Source organism: Pogonomyrmex barbatus, unplaced genomic scaffold (assembly GCF_055798465.1).
Source record: "Pogonomyrmex barbatus isolate J1 unplaced genomic scaffold, ASM5579846v1 scaffold2, whole genome shotgun sequence".
NCBI classification, from domain to species: domain Eukaryota; kingdom Metazoa; phylum Arthropoda; class Insecta; order Hymenoptera; family Formicidae; genus Pogonomyrmex; species Pogonomyrmex barbatus.
The window spans coordinates 18,623,607-18,646,348 of NW_028297116.1; the positions used below are offsets into that span (position 1 = coordinate 18,623,607).

Consider the following 22,742-nt stretch of genomic DNA (forward strand, 5'->3'; position numbering starts at 1 on the left):
AACACAATCGAAATAATCAATATAGTTGGCATAAATATAAAATCAAGTAATTTTAAAATATATATCTTATATAGCATGAATATAAATATGAGATTTGTTATATGAGCTAAAAATTTCAAAATTAATGCAGATAGTTATATATTTGATGTAAATTTTTATTTATACGCAAGGATTATATTTCAGTAAAAAATAATAAGATTTAAATACGTTTTTTATTTAATAGTGTAACTGATTTAGTAGGTATATATATATATATATATATATATATATATATATATATATATATGATGATAAAATATGCTGTATTTGTATTTATACAATACGTATATTAATATAATGTGTATTATAAAATATTTGTTAAATTGCTATATTGTTTCGTAAATATAATTAAAAAAGATAATACGCTTGATTTGGAAAATTTAATTAATCTCCAATTCTTTTTTAATATCGAATTTGAGAAAGAATTTTCAATTTCAGGGATTAAATCAAACAATTCTAACGCATTAAGGAAGCTACTTGTTAAAGTGTGTACATATATTTGTGTGTGTACGTATATATGTTTATGTGTGTGCGTGCGGAACGCTTCCTTTCTTAAAAGTAGATTAATACCGAGCGATGAAGCGACCGCGAGCAATGGGAAGGATGTGGAAGGAGGGACGGGGCAAGAAAAGAGAGAGGCGAGGTGATGGTCATTCTCCTGCGGCAGGACGGACAATAGCAACTCCGCGAAGTGTAGCGGACAAACAAATAGCCAATTAAAATTCCGGTTGCACGGCGAACATACTTGTATCAGCTGCAATACTACCATTGTGCACCGAAGGCATGCGCAAGCCGGTGTCTGTATCGGTTGACTGGGTCTGGGTACCAGAAGATCGGTTGCTTACGACCAACCTTCGAGGATTATCTCCGCGGTAAACTCGTTTGCACCGTCCACTCGACTAAATCTTACCTCACGAAACATCGTTATCGTCGAATCACGCCTTTATCGCGGTCGATTCGTGGTCTCATGCGAGAGCTTCTTTCGCATCCGTATATTTGGGCACCGCATTGCAGTAGCGATTTAAGTTACACGAGATATACCGGCGTTAATAATCGGCAGATTTTGTCGTAGACGGGAAATTCTTGCAACGGTGCCGTATCGATTTCCGTTGCGTTTCGCTGCCTCGACGTTCGATAAAATTCGCATGATTAATTAAGACGGAGAATTAATTATCTGGAAGCAGAGCGCCTCGTTCCCACTCACTGCGCTTAAGTATAAATGTCAGATTCGAAATTACTTCCTCACCTCCGATCCCACCATCGTCTTCCCGATCCGGCGTGGATGTTATTAGGAAATCGTTTAATTGCTAGATATCGATTTTAACTGGCATTATGAATGGTTACAAGCGTCACGGGGTTATTAAAAAGATAGAAAACATATTATCCTATTACAAACCTGCGGCAATCGCAGCGAGATAACTGCCGCGAAAGAATCGGATGAGGGCGAGTAATCGCGAAGAACGAGGCCATGCTTTATCGACTCGGAGTCGTGCGAATTATAGCGACTCCCTAAACTTCAAATATCGGAAGTCCGTTAAAGTCCGACACTATTGTAATCGATCGATATCCATCGATATTCGCCGATTTTCCGTCCGGCGTGGTGAGAATGAACGATTACTAAATTATAACGCGCCCTTAGATACGATCGGCGGGCCATAATTGCAGGACTATTCATACATTATTGGCTCGTATATTATTTGACGCGATTCAATAACTCTGTAGCGGGACGGTCGATGGTATCTCTCCGTCGTTAAGGTTGCATTCGCAATATCGATCGGCCTTGATGAATGGCTGCGCTTTAAAGTCGTCATTTTTCCCGGCGATTATTAACACTAAAATTGAATGTGTCCGTGAGCGGGCGCGGATCGGGCGGCCGAATGGACCACGCGCGAAAAACGAGACCTCTCTTTCTCTCTCTCTCTCTCTCTCTCTCTCTCTCTCTCTCTCTCTCTCTCTCTCTCTCTCTCTCTCTCTCTCTCTCTCTCTCGGGAGGCAGATCCATCTTCGAATGTGTGTTAAAACCGCGCGATGCCCAAACTACCGGGAACGCCTCGCTCGCTACTCCTAAATGCAGCGGACATGATTTATCTGCGAGCACCAAAGTAAATGGAAAAGTTTTACTTTTTTAACCGGCCCCTTTTCAGATGGTCCAGATTGTCGCTCGAGCATTATATCGCAGACGCAAGGAGTTACTTTCAACGCGTACATTGGGAAGAATATATGGCATCGCACGTTTTTCTTTTTTCTTCTTTTTTTTTTGCTACGGTTTGCCTGGAGTCTTTAGGCCTGTCCTGAAGATAATATAACAAGTTGACGTTAATAATCTCCCGTCCATTCATTTGAATATATATGATATATTCGACTTCTTTTTTAAAAATCTTAGACAGAACTTCCACGATACATTTAAATTTTTTCTTTACATAAATTTCCATCAAAGCATGGTTACAAAATTATTAAACATTACAAATTGAAGATGAAAAGATAAATAAAATTATTCTGTTATTTTCACGCACGAAATTACATGGGAATGTATAACGTATTAGGCATGAAAATTTACTACGGAGCTTTATCATTAATATCAGCTATCGAGGATTTGTTTTCGTCATATTTTATTTCACAGAAAAAAACTCGGAATAAACTATTCTCGGAATTTTAATGGACGGAGAAATCCTTCGTGCAAAAACCGATGGAGAAGGTCGCGTATCATTTAACATATGGCTACGAGGTTAATTATTTCACTCGAAATAGTCATTAAAATCATATTCATTTGCTACGATCGACTAATAGGTCTCGGCGGAGCCGAATGTTTTATGCGCGTGCACGCATACGCAACGCGTGCGTGGATATATCCGCGGGAGTATGCCGCAGGCCGCGGGAGCGAGCTTGGAACACTGGAACAGCCGGAGCGATGGGAGACACAGGGGGGAAAGGGGGGGGGCACTTGCGTTTCTACGACTACCTGCGGCTAATTTACAGCAAGGCGCGCGAATAAGTTCCGCCGTTATTCTACCAGCCGGAGTTTCTCTTCTGTGCGGTTACCTCTTCTTCGTGGACGTTCTCTCTCCCTCATAACGGCGATATACCTGATTAACTTCAAAAACTGATGCCTTGTTTCTGCGTAGGTCGATCCGGCTCTACGTAAGAGTAAGTAGTCGATTCAAACGCCGTTCGTTTATAGGCCCCTTCCTGAGAAGTAGCGACCACCGCGACGAGTGTCTGGAGTTAATAAGTAGAAGAAGGAAGCGTACCACGCGATTCAGGTAATGAGAATGATAAAACGCCGCGGCTGATAAAAGTAAAGCGTTAATATGTCTCGAATGAAAAGGGTGCAAGTACACGCGTAATTATTAAAGTACACAGGACGAGTCGTGTTCTCATTAAACGTTCCGCTTATACAGCTTATACTCGGTGAGTCAACGACTGGAGCATGGCTGACGAACGATCAGACACATCTAAGAGGGATGATATTCTAAAGGATTGCAACAACAAAGTCGACGCCAAAGTGCCAGATGATGCTAAATATGACGACGTAAGTCGGGGATAATGTTCTTTTATATTTATTGAATGAAAGATTTAAATCTAGAGAAAGAGAGAGAGAAATAACGTGTAATCGTGTGGCATAAAAAATATTTTTATCGGTATAAAATATAAATTTCTGGTAAATGGGCTTTGTTAATGTATAAGACAACGTTTTTAATTTAATAGGTCGATAAAATTCCGATCACGACAACTACCACAAAGAATGCTTTAATAACAAGACAGCTGGGAGAATGCGAAGCCTACCCGCATTGTATTAAAATTTCGATTATTGGTACAAGAAAAGTTGGAATGGCTTGCGCGATTGCAATTTTGATGAAAGTTAGCATATATACATAGAAATAATTTATAATTCACAGCATATGACTAGCAGCTTAATTTTGCATAATATTTAGCGCATAGCAAGTGAGGTATGTCTGATCGATCAGAATTTGGACAAGGCTTCTGCCGAAGCCGAGGATATTCAACACGCCGGTATTTTTTTAGGATGCCCGCTGGTAATTGGCACGTCAGGTATTTTTAATGTTAAAAATATACATTTAGATATTACATACATTGCACAATAAATGAAAACAATTACAAAATAAATTTATCCAATCATATCTTTCCTTATTGCTTTCTAATCGTACATCTTTCTTAAAAGGAACATGTTGTCAGTCGCATTATCCGTGTTAGATAAAGCCAGTGTTAGGATTGTCATAATGACTCACACTTTAGATGATCCGTCGTCATGCTTTATCCACAATCACGGAATCAACGAATTGTGAACGTATAATGATATGGGTCATCCGCGCGTTAGATGCGAGGCAGCTTCGTTCGTGACAGCATTCTAGACAGAATTCTAGAAATTTCAGATTGATATGTCCAAACTGATGAGCTTGCCGGGCGTTACTGGTGTGTCACGATCATAGACATAATATAAATAGATCGAGCATGCTATATATCAGGTAAGGGCGATATGTGCGAGTGAAAAGAAACAACACCTGATTCTCTCTCTCTCTCTCTCTCTCTCTCTCTCTCTCTCTCTCTCTCTAATAGAAGAAAATTTATGATAGACATAGTCCCCACTTAATGTTTCCTCCACTTTCTTTTAGTAGAGAAAGAGAAAAAAATCAGGTGTTTTCTCACTTGCACATCTCGCCCATTGCTTGGTATATAGCACGCTCGGTTTATGTATACTATGTCTATGGTCACGATCATCGGCTCTGATCAACACCCATTTTAAACGACGACCTGTCAAGCTGCTCGTCAAGGGACCCCTGTCAACGTGTTCAGAAACAACGGTCGCAGCATTCTCGCATAGGTGGGTTTCGGATTAGCGGCGAGTTTCGGGGCCAGGATCCCCTCGGACCTGTCCTTTAATCTCGATTCTCATCTACATCGCCGGGCTTACACGCCGGCGAACTGGGCGAGCGTTTCCCTTGAGCTTTCCATGGACTACACTGTAAATCTCGTCCACTCTTATTTATCTCGGCTGTGATCAACTCCACGACGCGGTTTTCTGTTTCTGTTTTCAGCATGCGTACTGCGCACGGTTACCCCGTCCAACGAACGGCCGGTTGTAAAAGCGCTGTATTCTTCGTGGGAATCCAGAAGGACAGAGAATAAGTGAAAAGTGTGGCACGACCAAGTTTGATCTCATGGATAGTTTCATCGAGTTGCCGCACGTGTGATCTCAGGAATGATTTTGGTTTGTTCGAATTTTCTCGACGTTGCGTTGGTATTTGTAGCCTATATAGGATAGCGAAATGATTCTTTTCTGATCTTGTCTCGTGCGAGGTAGCAATTACTGGAACAAGTGGGACGACTTTTTTACGGGCTTGCCAAGTTATCTGTAACAACATCTCTCTCCGTCGTAAATGTATCTTCCGTATAGTCGCATATACCGCTGCGTGTTACTACAAGCGCTTTGTGAAAGTGTTGCCTCGGATCTGTACTCTTTATTTTTCCGACCACGCCGGATTGTCTTCCCCGCCGTAGTTATCGGCGCATCTCTTCCGATGATGATTCTTTCTCGAAAGGGGAGAAAACTTCTTATCCGCTCTCGTCGTTTTGTATTCCACGCGCTTCCGAGGAGCTGATGATTGCGCGATTGAAGAAGACGTTCTCCGGAGAGAGGGTTCTCCGGAAAGATATATCTGATTCTTAACGGAGCTATTTCCCGTTACGACTTCTTTTGCGTGAATATCCAAGTGTCTTCTCCAAAGATCCGATGCGATTTATGCTTTAACTCTCTCAGGAAAATTCTTAAAGCATTAAAACACATTTGTATTTAAAAATCATTATTCTACGATAATCTGAGCTCTACAATCGGTTTCAGATATCTACAAGATAAAAGATTCAACAGTAATAATAATAGCGGCTTGCGAAAGGAAATCCGGCGAGGAGTTAATTGTGAAACGCAATATCGAGGTGTTCAAGAAGATTATCCCTACAATTGCAAAGCTGGCTTGCAAGGCGGTGTTATTAGTTGTAACTCAACCGATCGACGTAATGTCGTACATCACCTGGAAATTGTCCAAGTTTCCTTCAAACAGAGTACTTGGCACGGGGACTCTACTCGATAGCTGCAGATTTCAGGATTTACTGAGTCGGAAGTTGGGGCTGGCTCGTACGTCGATCAGTTGTATAAGTATCGGTGCGCAAGGCGACACGTCTGGTAATTGATAACTTTCTAATTAATTTTACATAAATATATAATAATTAGAAGTTTCTTCTGTTATCAATGCGATGCATACTTTGAGCGATAAGATTTTTCTGAATTTTTAATCTAATATTAATTGAAATATACTTTCACAAATATTATAAATATATAGAGATGTTATTTTTACAAATAATATTTGTAAACAAAAAATATCATGCGTTACTTTTGTTATACTATAAATAATTTAACTGTTGATAGTGATTCTTTCCTTCCAACATCTGCTGTTTTACACAGTTCCCATATGGTCGAGCGTTCACGTAGCGGGTACGAAGATACGCGATATAAACCCGCAAATGGGTGAGGCAGATGATCCCGAGAAGTGGCGTGACATCTCCGAAGCTGTAAATAAAACGTCAGTAGTTAAGATCACGGGACATTCACGAGAGAATTTAGGAAAGTAATAAAATGTTCATATTGTCTTTACAGCGACGCGGAGCTTAATCGAAGGAAAGGGGAAAAAGGGCCGAGCTGCTGGGCTCTCGGCTTCTGCACCGCTGAGATCGTCGACGCCATTGTTAGAAATACTAAAGCCGTATTACCAGTATCAACGTATATACACGTGAGAAATATAATCAAATTAACATTCAATAATTTTTGTAAAATTATTGAGTAAATTTAGTTGGATTTTGATAGCTTTTCGTTGACGTTACTCCGAAACTTACAAAGAAACAAGTTGATTTAATTTAAAAAATAAATGCAAATTACATAAAAATTCAATATTAACTTTTCTGATACCAATTATTTCATAGATTACAATATAATTAATTAGAAATAAAATAAAAAAAGTTGAAATTTGCATATAAGATAACAAAAAATGGTTAAAATATGATTTTTTATATTTTATATTGGTTTATTAATTTTATTGACCTTTTATTGACAAGCAAATGTATTTTCGCGCATTAGATAAAAATATTCTGAGACGTACTTATTCGCATGTCGATTGGTACTACAGACGAAACAAGATCAAGGGATTTCTGTTTGCAGAGTTGCACTCACGGGACCGACAAAGACGTGTACATGTCGGTACCTTGTGTTCTCGGTCGAGAGGGTGTGTGCGCCATGGTACGACAGAAGCTAAACGACCGGGAAAAGACGGCGATACAACGGTGCGCCGACAGCATCCGCGGTGTGCTGCGTGAGTGCGGCATTCTTCGCGAGTCGAGCGACGTTGAAGAGTGACGACTGACCGTGAAAAAGAGAAGAGCGAGAAACGTGGAGGATCTGCAAACGAACGCGAACGGATATAATGTGGACGCGACGCGGAAATAATGTGGAAGAGGAGAGGGACGGGAAGGAGACGACATCCTAGAATGTATCTTCATCAATAAAGACGAAATGCTGCACCTGGCAACCGGTTTTCGCGTGCGTACATTCGATCGTCGTAATAAACGATATATGAGTGAAACTCGACTTCCTGGAAAATTAAACCAGCCGCGTTCTCCTAAGATTGCTTACGAACGATACATGCAACTCGCGCCGCAATGTTCCACGCGTACGGAGCTGATTACGTTTCTTTTTTGTTCGATCGAATTTTGATTTACGCAACCAAACGATGTACAGCGGAAAGGTGAAAGGGCGGATGAAAATGCACTCTCCATTGCATGCGAAGCGAACGCATGGTTGAGAGTTGCGGCTAAAGGAGATTGGATAATTTAAACTACAACCTTTTTCTACATTAGCTTTGGCCTTCGTTATATAGTGAAGTCATTGTATTACATGTATGTGTATATATATATATATATATATATATATATATATATATTTACACATATATACATACGTGCTTCAAATGTATACAATTTATCTAGATAGTCCAGTTGTTTGGAATAATCTAAAATTGATTTTATTATCTAAATGAAATGTTTGTCTTAATAAACAAATAAGTGTTTGTCTTAATAAAAAAATAACGAACCGGATAGTGAGGTTTATAAAAAAGAAATAAGAGACAATAATTTCTAGGAATCCTTCTCGACCCCTTCTCAAATATCTTGTAAAACAGAAATTGGCAGTATCTCTTTAGGAACGTAGCGCATGCCACCTGTGCGATTCGAACAGCTGTCGATCTTCTATTCCCTGAAAAATGAAAACTATAGCAAAAACGATGCGTCCAATTGGCGAATTGGCGATTCGTCTCTACATCTGCCCCAAGCATTTATCTTTTTATAACGAGCATTTTTCCCGACTATAATTGATTCTGTACGGCACGATTGGATTTATTGATAGCATCTTTTCGTTCGTGATCGAACGTGTTAATCGGATTGTATATCTCCTGCTACAAGATAACTTGAGGTTCACATCTTGTACATATAGTACATTATGAGCGTACGAGATCGGACAGGAAAGACGAAGGGAGTTCTCTTTCGTTTGATAATACAAAACCAATATAACCATCTCATTGCATATTTTATTTCAGTGATTTCGAGTCGACAGTAAATTTACTCGTTACACATCCGTCGTCAACTTCATTGCCCTCCTGTCAAAAATATCTTTTTCGACTATCTGCTTCTTCAGATCTTCTGCATCCTGTCTTGTATAAATTTTAATACAAAGAGTCAAATTTAATAGTTTCAATTAGAGAAATAGTCACAATGCCAAGTGATTTTTGGTTTGTCTAAATTATTTAGTGTTACATCTCAAAGCTGAGGAGCATTGGTATATCGGATATGACAGAAACGAGAAAAAAATCACATGAGCTCGCCGACACCACAGTTACTGTTTTACTGACCAAACAGGCAGAACATTTTGTGGATAGTCATCATGTCAAGGTCGTCGTTGTCGGCAGTACGCCCAAAGGTGTTGCGGTCGCCATAGCGATTCTATTTAAAGTTAGTTCTATTTTAAGTTATTTTATTTAAATTTTCTATTTCTCTTTTATTTCTAACCTTTCGTATCACTTTGATATTGAGGTTAATTTTTAATGCAATATTTTTAATAGCGATTGAATTATTTTATTTCTACGTATGATATAACAATACTATACAATATTATTTATTAATATACTTGCATATACATAGATAAAAAAAATTTTGCGATATTAAAATGCAAATATAAATTTATTTATAAATTAATTTATATTCAGTAATAATTTTAATGTAAAAACACACTTTTTATATTTCTTGTTAATTGTGGAAATAATATTAGGAATAATTTCATAAATTACTTTGTAAAAAAATTCATATAAGTCAACGTCATATTATATTTTATTAATATACATTTATATATTGCGAGAAACGTATCACATTGATCAACGCACGTATGCGTAATCGATCCGTATCTTATTCCATGAGGTAATAGGATAATGTCGATACGTCAATCTAAATACATCCATAATAGTTTCATGTAAATGAGACATAGCGCCGATATCCACGTGACTCAAGCACGTAATTCGTATTTGTTCGTGAGGGATCAAAGATATAATGCCCCACGTTGGCAGATCTCGAGAGATACCCTCGAGTTGCACCCAACAAAGGACGATGGGGCCAAAGAATGTCCTGACCGACATGTGTAGGTTCATATGTAAGTATACAGGAAGGATGAGTTCTGAATGTAGGCTCGTTAGTGTGCCGGCTCAAAAAGGCTATTATGCAAATGATCCACGGAAGACCAGAAGAGGGAATTCGGCTATAGGAGGGAGCAGAGAGGAACGTGAAAGCGGGAGGAAGATGGCAGGAAGAAGATGACAGAAGATGTAGAGAAGTGGGCCGAACCTTTCGCTCGTTATCGGATCGTAACGCGAGCATTTACACGTCGGCCAATGCGCCCCCGCAGGACGACTCTAACCGATTGATTTATGTTAGTAACCACGAAGAAAGACTGCAATTTATAACACCGTTCACCCGAGATCCCTGCGAAATGCGCATACAAATAGTATTATTATGTAATAGTAATCGATCCATGCTTCTACGAAATATGCATTTAGAAACTTTCTAGAAATTTGACAGTTGCATATAGATGCAAATGTATTTTTTTTTTTCTCGGTCTTAACTGATGCTCTGAATGTAATAATGGAAAATGCGAGAAATGTCAAATTGTTTGTAACATTCTAAATGAAACCGTATATTGCCATTGTGTTGTTTAAGCCATTGTATTGTTTTGTATAATTTTGTGCCTATTATTCATCCCATCAAGGAGGAAAATTAACAGTTAGATGGAATACATTGTGGATTGCGACGTTGCAAGTGTACAACACTGTTATATCCATATGCCGAGTACATTCCGGTAGAGTAATAAACGTGGGCGACTAATTCTAGGTTTCGGTTTCCGCAAATTTACGAGGGCAAACAATGGTATGTGCATGTGATGCGACGCGGAGGGCGTAACTGACGGATAATAGACTTCTCGTTGAAACGGTCTTATGGTGTATATCGAAAGACTAAATAATAATGAAATTTATATATTGTCGAGGAAGTCAGAATAATTAGAATATTAAGGACCTCGTTATTGCACACGATAACAGTTTTTAAGGAAAATTACTCGCATTTTATTTCAAATTAATGCCATGGATTTCTTCAAAGGTGCTTTGTTGTCGACTTCCTTGACAAATGATCTTCTCTTTCTCAGTTTTTAAATTAGAAATGTGAAAATTAGAAATGTGTATTTCTAACCAATATTGATCACTTATGCTAATTGCGGGACTCGAAATTTCGCTTATTCAACATGATTATAAAAATCTGATTACTGGATTGTTCGGTGTTGTAGAAAAAGATAGAAGAAGAAAGATAGATAAGAAAGATAAGAAGAACAAGAAGCGAAAGATATTACTAAGCTTGCTGTTGTATTTCTTGTTGTAGTTTGGCAGATTGCATCAACGACATCACGGTTAACTGTCCACCTTGTAGACTTACTTGACTTACTCTTTTTGTAAATTATTGTAAATTCTTTACAAGTATGTGTGCGAGTCATCTCTTTTCTTCTTGCTCTCTCTCTCTGTTTTCGTTCCATTGCAATTTACCATATTGGATATCAAGCTGCACGAATTATTCCAGATAAAAATATAGAAAGATACGTCGCTTGTATATCCTGCGACATCTAATCTAGACGTCGGCATTTAATATGAAAGATATATCTTCTTATAAGAAGATCGCTAAATTGTTGCACGCATGTTTTATTATTTTTTTTTTGCATGAAATATTCTTGATGATTTTCTTCTGTACAAAATATATTGCAAAAGAAAATTTAGAAATATTTATATTTTTTTAAAAAGAGATGTATTTTGATTAAAAGAAATTATTAAGTTTTATGATATGTATAAAAAATTATATAGAAAAGGAAGAAAGGAGATATAAGATATGAGAGACTTAATTTGTCAAAGATTCATATAGAATCAAAATTAATATGAAAAAAATCTGATTACTTTAAAATAATTATATTGTAATATACACTTATACAAACATTACTTAAAATTATGCCGAATGTTGTAATGTTTGATAATTCTTTTACATAAAAATATAAGCACAAATTAAACGAATCTTATTGTGAAAACAATGAAAGTGATGGATTTAGTCAGAAATTCAACAGCTCGCGATATTTTATACCTTTCGGAAGTCACGCTTGATGAAGTACGATAATTAAGTGGTGTACAATAATAGATCGGAAGCACGGGAGTGCAACGTAACATATTAAGAAGCCGCCTTGTAGTTAACTCGGCGTTTGTCTTAACGTGAAATATAAAAGCACCATCTGTCAGGGAACAATATGTCCGTTTCTTCGAGTGCGAGCGTCTCGATATTTAATATGGCATCGATCAGTTGCTGTTACCACAAAAACGTTTGTATGCGGTATAGCCCTAGAAGAATAATGCCCATTAACTTTTACGAGGTGATTTACATGATTGTCCGAATATCTCATTATACTACAAATTAGTCTGCACAAATTAGAACTAGTCTTCAGAACCGAACCTTCGAAGCTTAATGATCCATCGTTCAAAAACGAATATAGATTACCAGCGGTCCTTTATAGCGCTCGTTTGCCGCGCCATTTGCCACACTCTACGGTATAATGTTACCTTTACTTCTGTATGTGTGTGCGTTACGTTAATGAAATTAAAAAGTTCACGAGAAAATCATAATTGTGGAAGAAAAATGAAGCGCGTGTGGACAGAGGGTCACAGAAGCATTCTTCATGCTCGTTTGACATTCCATGAGGAATACGATCGCAACATGCTACGGCCGAAAATCTTGCGGCGGCTGCCAGAGGTAGAACGGAAGATAGTCCCGAGAAAAAAAAAAGAGCCGAGCGAGAAGAAGCCGTACCGGTCCCCCATAATTATTCATGAATGAGTTATCGCTCCGCGTAAGATGTTGTTTGTGTCACCAGGTACGGCAGTCAACGGTGACCGTACGAGGCGAAACAGATATAGCGGATCCTCCCGAAAATGGCGCGCTTCTCGACGCTGTTCCTTGATCGGATCTTAACGATTCCTCGCATTAGGAGACTTCGCAAACGGCGCGATTAATCGCGCACTCGCTTGTATCTTAATGCGATTCCCCGGGGGGGAGGAGGAGGGAAGTCCCTGATGCTCTCATTGCGTAATGATTCGAAGCGCGTAATAACGCTGCCCGCCGGGCAGCGACCGGTTACCGTTAATTACTCTTTAGCTTCTCTGCTTGCTGCCCTGCTCTACCGTTCATCCCTCTTTGATTTTTCGCAGCGCCTCGCCTCCGAGCTCGTCCTTATAGACGTGAACGAGGATCTCGCTAAGGCGGAAGCAGAAGACATCAGCCATGCAGCGGCGTACCTCGGCAATCCCAAGATTGTCGGTACCAAAGGTGAAGTCTGATGGGTGGGGACTGCGGAAAAATAGCCATTACCGTCATTACACTGTCCGCGAGTAACGAGCAATTATCTCGGAACAACTGTGCTTTAATGTTTGGATAAGTAAATCATGCGGTTAGCGATTAGCGATAAGGTCGCAAGAGGTGACGTACGTACGCATTATTGTCTGTGCATTGAGACATCTTAAGACGCTAATAAAATTGAGATAAATCGCGTGGTGATTTCACTCAACGTGGCGCGATAAGCGACGTACGAGTGATGTTATATCTAGAAATTAAGTAGCAATTGATAATAAATGATAATAACGTGGATAAAGTGGAAACTCGGAAAGTTCTTGAATTTTTTCCGCGGCTTTTGAGAGTAGATAGAATGAGTTTTCTATCTTCTTCAGAATTTTTTCCTCAAAAGGCACGTGGAAACAAATAAAAGTCTGCGCCAAACGATAAATCATCCAGCGTGTATTACGCTTCGATAGATTACGCTTATGCCAGAGACGCAGCGGTATGCGTGATCACAGTTGGAAGCCAGTCTCGTGAAGATCAGCAACCGGCCGATTATCTAGAGCATAATCTGAAAATTTTCAAGGACGTCATCCCGAACGTTTCCAAGTACGCGCCGAACAGCGTTCTTCTCATTCTTTCGAAGCCAGGTATGCTTCTTGTTACTACATTTAACGTCTTTATGCCATCAGAAATGGCACATATGTCATTTAATTTTTCTAATAAAAAATTTATATACTTGACAGATGAGAATAAATGTATCAATTACGTCTGTATCAAAATATTTTCTTATCTTTAGATATATTATAACTTGTGTAACGATATTACGATACTTGAATTATTATTTCAATTTTCTTATTTAGTTGACATTCTATCGTACGTTGCTATGAAACTGTCTGGATTTCCACCGAATCGTGTTCTAGGACTAGGAACATTTCTAGATAGCTGCAGATTTCAGTACTTCATCGCTCAAAAACTCGGAATTTCAGCAAGCGCGATTCAAGCATTAATTATCGGTGAAAGTGGACCGACTTCTGGTAATTTAACATTAAAATATTGTAAATCATAATAAACACTTCCTTCCTTTTTTATGTAATCTATTTCTTTATTATTTTAACATATCTGTTTAATATATTATATTTTTATCTTAATATGTTAGTGCCGATCTGGTCAGCTGTTGCGGTAATGGGCATGCCTTTAAAAGACATAAATAAAGAGATCGGCACAAAAACGGATCCAGAATCCTGGAGGGATTTACATACGAAGGTCATTAATAGCGATAACGAGTTGATCACCAAGAAAGGTTACCATAGCTGGGGAGTCGGAATCTGTGCGAGCGAAATTGTTGATGCTATCGTGCGCAATACTTGTGCCTGTTTTACTGTCTCTACGTTCGTGAAGGTCTAGCGATAAGTTTAATTGTGGGACTATTAAACTTTTGTTAAGCAATACCATTTATCGAATCTTATAAACTATACTATATACTTTTTTTATTACATTTTACCTCATATCATATATAATTGCAGTATTAATTCTTTACTGTACAATAAAAGTTAAATAGAAATAGATTAATATTTCAAAATACTTAACGTTTTTATTTGTAAACTTAAATTATAAATATATTTCCATATATAACAACTGTCTTTTCTTGACCAAAAATATATTTTAGGGCTGCCGACACGGACTGGAAAAGGATATTTTTATGTCATTACCATGTATAGTAGGAAGAAACGGTGTACAGTCCTTTATTCGTTTGTTGTACACACCTAAAGAGCAAGAATTACTCACGATATCTTGTCGAAGAATTTATGAAGCCCAAAAATTGGTTCTCGACAAAATTGAATAAATAAGAAATATAATTAAAGTATTTGTCTTACAATTTTATAATTATATTCGATTGTAATTTACAATATGAAATATTCTCAATAATGCAAGAGTCATTATGTTTTAGTTTTATATTTGAAGAAAATAGAAATTGACACACACACACACACACACACACACACACACACACACACACACACACACACACACACACACACACACACACACACACACACACACACACAATTTTTTATTTATTTTACTGATTACATGTTATGTAAATAAAAAGAAATTACAAATTTTATTGCAAATCTTGCTAATTTATATATCAACTAAAGAATTTCATTGATATAGTATATGTTGATAGCATAATAATTCATAACAAAAGACTTTATCTTTGTTTTATTTAGCCAACCAAATTAGAAAGTTGAAAAGAGAAATTTATGTTTGTTTTATAAAACGCTTTTGTTTTATTATATTATCAGATACTGGGATACTATAAATTACAGAGCGTATTCCGAGGATTTTGGCTCCAATTTGCAAAGATTAATGCGGACTACTCGTAATTAATTGCTCCATGTATGGAGCAGTCAACCGGCTCGCTAAAGGCGATTGGGATGATGAAACGATCGCTATTATAAATATAAAGAGAGGCGGTTTCGCGCGGCTTTAGTGGTCAACGATACCTACCAATTTATTACAAAATTTACGTATGCTGATATCATGCTTTTTGTATCTGTTATTCTTTACATTAGTTAAAACGTTCGTTTGTCCAGTGTTACTGTTGTGCTAAGATCAGAAACAAAGTATATCTCCGATATACATAAGATCTAGATTTGTATTTACAATTTTTAATAAAAAATTTGTTTTCGCGTTTATTATACTTTACCATTGATTCTTTTGTTCCTTCATTTCTTTTATTTTTTTTCATTTTATATAATATTTTTTCTGTGAAATTATCTTGTTTTATGCTAAACCATATATTATGATAAAAAATTTATTTAATAGATTGATTATTATATTAATCATATGTAAATCACACTCATTGTTAGTTTCACAATAAATTTGTTTATAAATTATTGACAATTTCTTTTCACATTTTTTAGTTATAGTGTAAGTTTTTTATATAAGCTTTGTCCAAATATTTAATTAAAGTTTACTTAAAATATTAAGATAAAATTGAAATATCTTTCATCGTATATGTACATATATTATTTGTGCGTACAAAATATACTTTATTAAATTTAGTTTAACATTATATATGGATTAAATTTAGTTTATATATGTAGTTAAATGTTAATGATAAGCGCATGAGACAAAAGAATAAAATATTTATTTTAATAGCAATCGTTCTTTCGCATAATATTGTTTCTAGATGTTATATGTCTGATAATATCTTATACTGATATCTTATACTGATAATATCTTTAAATTAAACCCGCTGTGTGATGTAACTTTCTATAGTTTTAGGAATTGATCAATTATTCGCTTTTTTAGCCTTGATCGGTAGTAAAAATATTGAATTGGGTTAATCGGTTTACGCAATCGTTTAGACATGATTATAAATGATTGATGCATAAAAAGTATCTGGCAGAATGCGTATATTAATTTTGAAAAAATCGTTGAATGTTTAGTTAGTGATTCCTATAATTTTTATTACTGAAGGTTACTCATCAATTTTGTTGCTGATCTGAAAAAAATTTCCTCGTTTTAAAAATGAAAATATTCACAATATTTATGACTTTGTCGACTTGGTAGTCATCGCATTGTCGTCAATAATTTGTCATGAAATTTGTCATGAAATCCAAAATAATTCTTCTATTACATTTATAATTTAATGACATTTATAAACTTTTAGAATTTTTGAATATAAAGATGACTATGAAGATGAATACGAAGATGAATATGAAGATTATGAAGAAAGTATTTTAAAAAATAAATTTAGCAGAAAAATAATAATATAGAAATATTCTTGATCACAAAGAGACATCTTGTTATATTGTATAATTATACAATTTTATTTTTTAGTTGCGTATGTTATAGATCTCAAAATTTATTTAGCTTTCTTATATTGCATAAACGGAGGAAATAAAGTATAAAATGGTGATAAATTATTGGAGGTTTCAAGCATTTTATGTAAAACATATTTTTCTTACAGAATTTATCCATTGTATTACTTCCAGTGTAATTTATAGAAAAATTTTGATATTTGTAAGTTATATTCAATCGTATTTTTTTTAGTATAAAATAAGTATAAAATATAATACACCGCAGGTGTATCGTCAGATCCAATGTAACTCTTGGAATCTACCATAATTATAGCTACCACTTACAAGTTAATTGCTATCTTATTCGAGCATCACGGAAAGATGAAACACGAGTTGTTCATATTTAAAATTCCTCACCCGCATATCCAGTATTGATCACGGCCATCTGATAACGAAACTTATTTCTCTAATAAAGATATTCCAATTCAAATGCAAATATAACATGAGAATTCATTTTTATTAAATTTACTGTTAAGCGCGAGACAAGTATACGGGCATCTTGAGCCTTGCGTTACAAAATTCACGGGCCCGCATCACGTATATGTAAATAAACGAGTATATCCTCGTATATCAGTTCAAAAACGCATCTGCGCGATCTGCTATTGAAAATTCATATCCCGAATGGTTTTATACGGATGAAAAGTGGGAGGATCCGGAGAACATTGCTCAACGGGCAGGAGACGCGGCGGTAGGTACTACTAATTACTTATACTTTTTATTCCATACGGATATAATGCCGTCGAAGCAGTCTCGGAGCGAGGAAGTTGTCGATGGAAAAAAGAAAGGCGTGCAAAGAGAGGAGGTGGAGTAAAAAAGAGACACTGCGGCGCGAGAAAGATCGGTGAAGGGAATATGTAAAAGGGATAGGGTAGGGAGTAGTTTGAGTGCGTTATTCAAAGCTTTAAAGTCATCTGTACGCCATCAGCGACCTATGTATGTGGGGGGCACCCAAATTGCGCATACACGCTCGTAAAATCGCCATGGCGCAGGAGGCAGGTCGGACTTCTGATTGAGTTACGATTTAATTAGTCCGCGCAGCCAATCAGTAATTAAGATATCCGCTAATCAACAGGCGCGACCCTTCTTCGGGTTCTCTCTTTCTTCTTCGCAGATTTGCCATTGTAAATTTTTGCTCTTTCTTTCTCTCTCTCTCTCTCTCTCTCTCTCTCTCTCTCTCTCTCTTTTCTTTGAATGTTGCCTGTGTGTTTTTTTGTATTCTTCTATTTCATTCTTTCTAGTTACGATTTATTATTACACTTGAACAATTCTTGTACATAAAAATTTGAATTATTTAATTAAATAAAAGATCTATTAAATTATTTTGATTAGATATTTTTTTCTGATTGAACAGAAAAATTATCTACGTGTTATGTTCTGTTTATATCCAAATTTCTTATATATTATTATTTTCTACAGGATCGTGTTTGTAACGCTTGATTTCACTTGTCTTAATGAGAAAAATACTGAATGTTCCTGGCATCTGCCGGAAAAAGACAGAACATACGATCAAAGACATGTCTGATAAATGAGCACACATTTGTTTAGCTACCTTTTTAAAAACCTGTTTAACATGCATAGTTCAGTTCAAAGAAAGCAATTGCAAAATTGCATTAAAAGCAGAATTTTATATATGGTAATAACATTTTTTAATAATAACGTACATATGTGTATATTTATTATTAGTTATATCATAGTTTTGTTATTTAGAGATAAATTCTTTTTCCGAATGCGTACGAGATTAAAATTCGTATCAGCCCGCTGTGTGATATAACGATTTGATTGCAATTAATAGCCTCCGGCTGCGTTACGGTCGGTTAATTGTCGGAGAAAGATTAATGGCGTGAAATCACGCCACTGCCAGTAAATTGTTCGAAACCAATTCTTATATCAGTGCGCATCTTCTTAAACTTTTATTTAATAGAATTTTTAGCAAGGAAACGATATATTTACCTGTAAGATGCAATAAGACATAGTAAATATTTCAAATGTTTTTATTTGGAATAAAATTATATAAAGCTTGATTATATCTGATCATATCTTAAGTTTTGTAAGCAATGTGATCAATAATCCTATATAGCATTTCCGCAAATGCATTTTTTATCGTTCGTAAAAGATATGTAAATTAATCGACTCAAGACACACGCACGTAGATATAATTTAGCTAAGCTACGATAGATCATACTTATATGATTTGAATGTGATTGCAATCTTTTAATCTAACAAGCGATTACGGAATGATACTCTGTCTCATCTCAATTTTGCTCATCTGACAATCAATGAAAGACTGTAGTCTAACATTTTTAATGTGTGCCTTGGACAATAATAAATAATTTTTAATTGTACGCATATTACAATGCAGCACTATAATTAATGAAGCGGAAATAAATATCGTAACATTGCTCTATTTCCACAAAACAAGCGTCAGCGCAAATTATATGTTTTCACATATCATGACAGTATTTTCTGCATTATAAACTTACGAGAAAAAGAAATTTTTCTCAATAAGTTTCGTTTTAGTTTCGAGTTATAATATCAAGAATATACCAAAATTAGAGGTAATAATTTTAGCATATAACATATTGTGAAGCAATTAGGATAATTTCGCCATTACGAAATAAGCCTGCATTAATATTAAAGTCTGATTTATAACAGCAACCTGCGTTATCCGATGAGAAGAATTAGATTCTACCTTACCATCAACCATAACGCATTGGTGAGCCTCATCAGGAAGATCCGGATACGAGGGAAGATACGCCTTGATCCGCGGCAGATTCCAGATTGCTTTAGCGATTATGCTCCGATTCGAGATTTACGGACGAGCGAAGCCGTTCAGGACGCATCGCCGTTTATTTATAGTTATGAATCACTTATTGCAACCGCTCGCTTATTTTCTTCTTTCTTTCTTTCTCTTCCTGGCCTTTCCTCTCTGGCCTACCTCCTCATCGACCGCACACGTAAGTGCACTTTTAACTCCCGATATCGAAAACGACCACCCGCGATGTCCGGTTTGCAATTGCGGACAAATACTCCACCAAGTGCAACTTCGTGCATTGACAGATATGTAGTTTAATAAAAAAAAATCTCCAAATTATATCAAAAGACATGATCGTGGCTAAGTGTGCGCGCCAGCGTCTCATGAATGCGAGATCGGCCCGTGCGTTTTTACGCGAGCCGACAAGCTTGCGAACGAGATTATTGGATTTTCAATAGTAACGGATCAAGATCTGAACAAGTTGAATGGACAGCATGAATTTAAATTATATAATAATAGTATTTTTAGTTTTCGTCTACATGTTCTATGAACGGAGATATTATGACGCAAAGTCTGAATTTGGGTACAAAGTTTTTAAGAAATGTTATAAATGTATTATCGTCATCATCGTCATTGTCGCCTGTAGTTAACGATTGCAATTTTCTGTATTATTAATTTATTAAGAATAAAAGAAGAATATGAATTTTTAATCACACATGATTTATTAATAATAGAAAATTACTACATATTTATTATTCATTTTTCTCGAGTATCACCGAACGCACTAATTTGATACCGTATATTTTATTAAATAAACATATATGTAACTATAAAACTTACTAAAAAAATTAATTTTTATTTGTATTGCTTGCATTCAGAATTTTCATTTAGAAGTACATAAGATAAGATAGATTTACGTCAAGATTAGAGAAAGATTGTTACATCGTTAAATAATTCAAAGTAGAAATGTATTAAAGTTAAAATATTTCACTTTATGAGACGAAAGTTGTATTTGTATATTAGGTCATTATTTTAGTGTAGAAAAACTAAGGAAAAATAAGTTTATTCCAACTGAAATAATTCTCTAAAGTTTAAACAAAGTACTTTCGAATCCTAAGCTTTCAATCGCATGATGCAAGTTAAATAACACTCGTGCCACAAAAGTTGACAATATTATTTCCAAAAATATCAGATTTCTCGCATTTTCATTACGATTGCAGATATCGTCATAACATAAAGCGCATTTGTTAATTTGCTCCAAAAGCGAAATGATTTGCGCGAGATATTCGGACAATTTAACGAATTCTTTTCAACGTAGCTTAACGTATATTCATGTCCACGAGTGGTTTCTCGCGAAGGCGAGCGCATTTTCTTACGAGCTGTAATTTACAATTACGTCGCGGAAAAAGAACCGAAATATTCGTGGATCTGACATACAAATGTAGCCGAATGCACAGTACATGTATATTACCATGCGGCGATCGCTAACGAATACCCCATGCATATCCCGCTATAATTACCATATCAAGATCTCGTTGCTGATTCCTAACACCGTCCTAATTGCCATGCTCGACAATTTATTAAATTGCTCTATTATAAGGCTTGTCCTTCCCACCCTTTCGCCTTCATTCACCTCACTCTCTGAAGATTCACACCCCCTCCTCTCGGCACGATTTCATCGTCTGAGAGGCAAATTGTGCGGGCACTTTGGTTCATATTGTTTATGGAAATCGCAGCAAGACGTTGCAATGCGTCTCATTCCGCATATTTTAAAGGATAATTACTATACGGATGTATGCGTGTGTGATCGCACCGTTTTATATATGGCGCTCGTTAGTTGAGTGGTCATATTTTGGAGGACGCGATGCTCTTCGATGTTGCAGATTAATATTGCATTATCAAGAGGCATGAAACGAGAGGATGCGTGTGTGCGTGCGTGCGTGTGAAGATGCTGCGCTAACAGGAAATGATAATAGCTAAAAAATACGGGCATCGACTTTCACGAAACGATGACTTCATTTCGATGAAGATTTCAGCGTGTGATAATATACATGTATATTAGATGTATAAATAATCATACAATTATAACAAAATATATTATACTCAATAAGTAATTTCCATTTTTTATATTTTATCATAAATATGCTCAGTTTGTGGGAATAATTATATAAAAAAATTTTTAAAGAGTTAAATTAAAAATAATAAACTATTAAAATAATAAATAAAAAATAATAAATAATTAATAATAATAAAATATTAATAAAATGTATATTATTATTACTATTGCAAAATAACTTTTTGCATCAATTCGTGATTTACGATTAGACGCACGTAAACAGCAACTACGAGATGCTATCGGTGTTAAATTCGTCATACTCGCAACGGCAGATGTCTGCACGTTCATTAAAATGATGTAAGAGCTGTATTATTGACGACAATGCCGTTTACGCCATTCAAAACTAATATCTAAAGTTCTGAAGTGTTACTGCCTCTTTCTCTTTAGCAGAGACAAGATCCCAGAGAAGCGACGAGCAGGTTATTTGCTTCGCCGAAGTGATAAACGTAAGGTACATGTCCAGGTAAGGCAAAAAAGGTCGCGGTACACCGTCGGTTGCCTCTGTTATATGCATTTATACAGTTATGTTAATCTAGCGACGTCGACTCCTCAGGCTCTCAGGCTCTTTGTAATTATGTGTGCCATCTTATAGGTGCCGCAGTCATATCACTCAACGACACTGCCACGAATGTACGACTCGCTGTTTTAACCTTCAGCAGTCGCAAAGGAATGAAACACGCAATTCGTCAAGTTTTTGTGTACCTGACTCGTATTTTGTATTAATATGTTTCCTTTGCATTATCCTTTGCATTATATATAGTAACTGGACGCGAATTGAAGGTGAAATATTAACCTTGATTTAAGACGTGATTTCTAAGGTCTAACATTTAAAAAGCTTTAGTTGTCAAATAAAATTATAATATAATATTTTCAATTGATCTACTGACAATTTGATTCTCCAATGTTTCTATAAATTTTTACTATTTTCTTTATATCGGTTGCGATAATT

General features: G+C 36.1%; 2 protein-coding genes across 2 annotated transcripts; both read left to right on the forward strand.

Annotated features, from left to right (window-relative positions):
- Positions 1–2,965: 2,965 nt before the first annotated feature.
- On the forward strand, positions 2,966–7,978 carry LOC105422270 (L-lactate dehydrogenase A chain). The gene is made up of 8 exons (XM_089076615.1): positions 2,966–3,299; positions 3,438–3,568; positions 3,745–3,897; positions 3,972–4,089; positions 5,897–6,235; positions 6,515–6,632; positions 6,707–6,839; positions 7,265–7,978. Exons 2-8 carry the CDS (start codon positions 3,467–3,469, stop codon positions 7,457–7,459), a joined length of 1,158 nt encoding a protein of 385 aa, XP_088932741.1. The 5' UTR covers positions 2,966–3,299; positions 3,438–3,466; the 3' UTR covers positions 7,460–7,978.
- Positions 7,979–8,943: 965 nt separating this feature from the next.
- On the forward strand, positions 8,944–15,181 carry LOC105422258 (L-lactate dehydrogenase A-like 6A). The gene is made up of 6 exons (XM_089076129.1): positions 8,944–9,105; positions 12,930–13,052; positions 13,484–13,703; positions 13,917–14,090; positions 14,213–14,454; positions 14,723–15,181. Exons 1-6 carry the CDS (start codon positions 8,944–8,946, stop codon positions 14,897–14,899), a joined length of 1,098 nt encoding a protein of 365 aa, XP_088932255.1. The 3' UTR covers positions 14,900–15,181.
- Positions 15,182–22,742: the final 7,561 nt, after the last annotated feature.

Coding starts and splice junctions, on each gene's coding strand:
- LOC105422270 (XM_089076615.1), top strand. CDS start 3,467: ATGGCTGACGAACGATCAGACACATCTAAGAGGGATGATATTCTAAAG. Junction 4,090..5,896: donor GCTGGTAATTGGCACGTCAG/GTATTTTTAATG, acceptor AATCGGTTTCAG/ATATCTACAAGATAAAAGAT. Junction 6,633..6,706: donor TCCGAAGCTGTAAATAAAAC/GTCAGTAGTTAA, acceptor TTGTCTTTACAG/CGACGCGGAGCTTAATCGAA.
- LOC105422258 (XM_089076129.1), top strand. CDS start 8,944: ATGACAGAAACGAGAAAAAAATCACATGAGCTCGCCGACACCACAGTT. Junction 9,106..12,929: donor CCATAGCGATTCTATTTAAA/GTTAGTTCTATT, acceptor GATTTTTCGCAG/CGCCTCGCCTCCGAGCTCGT. Junction 14,091..14,212: donor TGAAAGTGGACCGACTTCTG/GTAATTTAACAT, acceptor TTAATATGTTAG/TGCCGATCTGGTCAGCTGTT.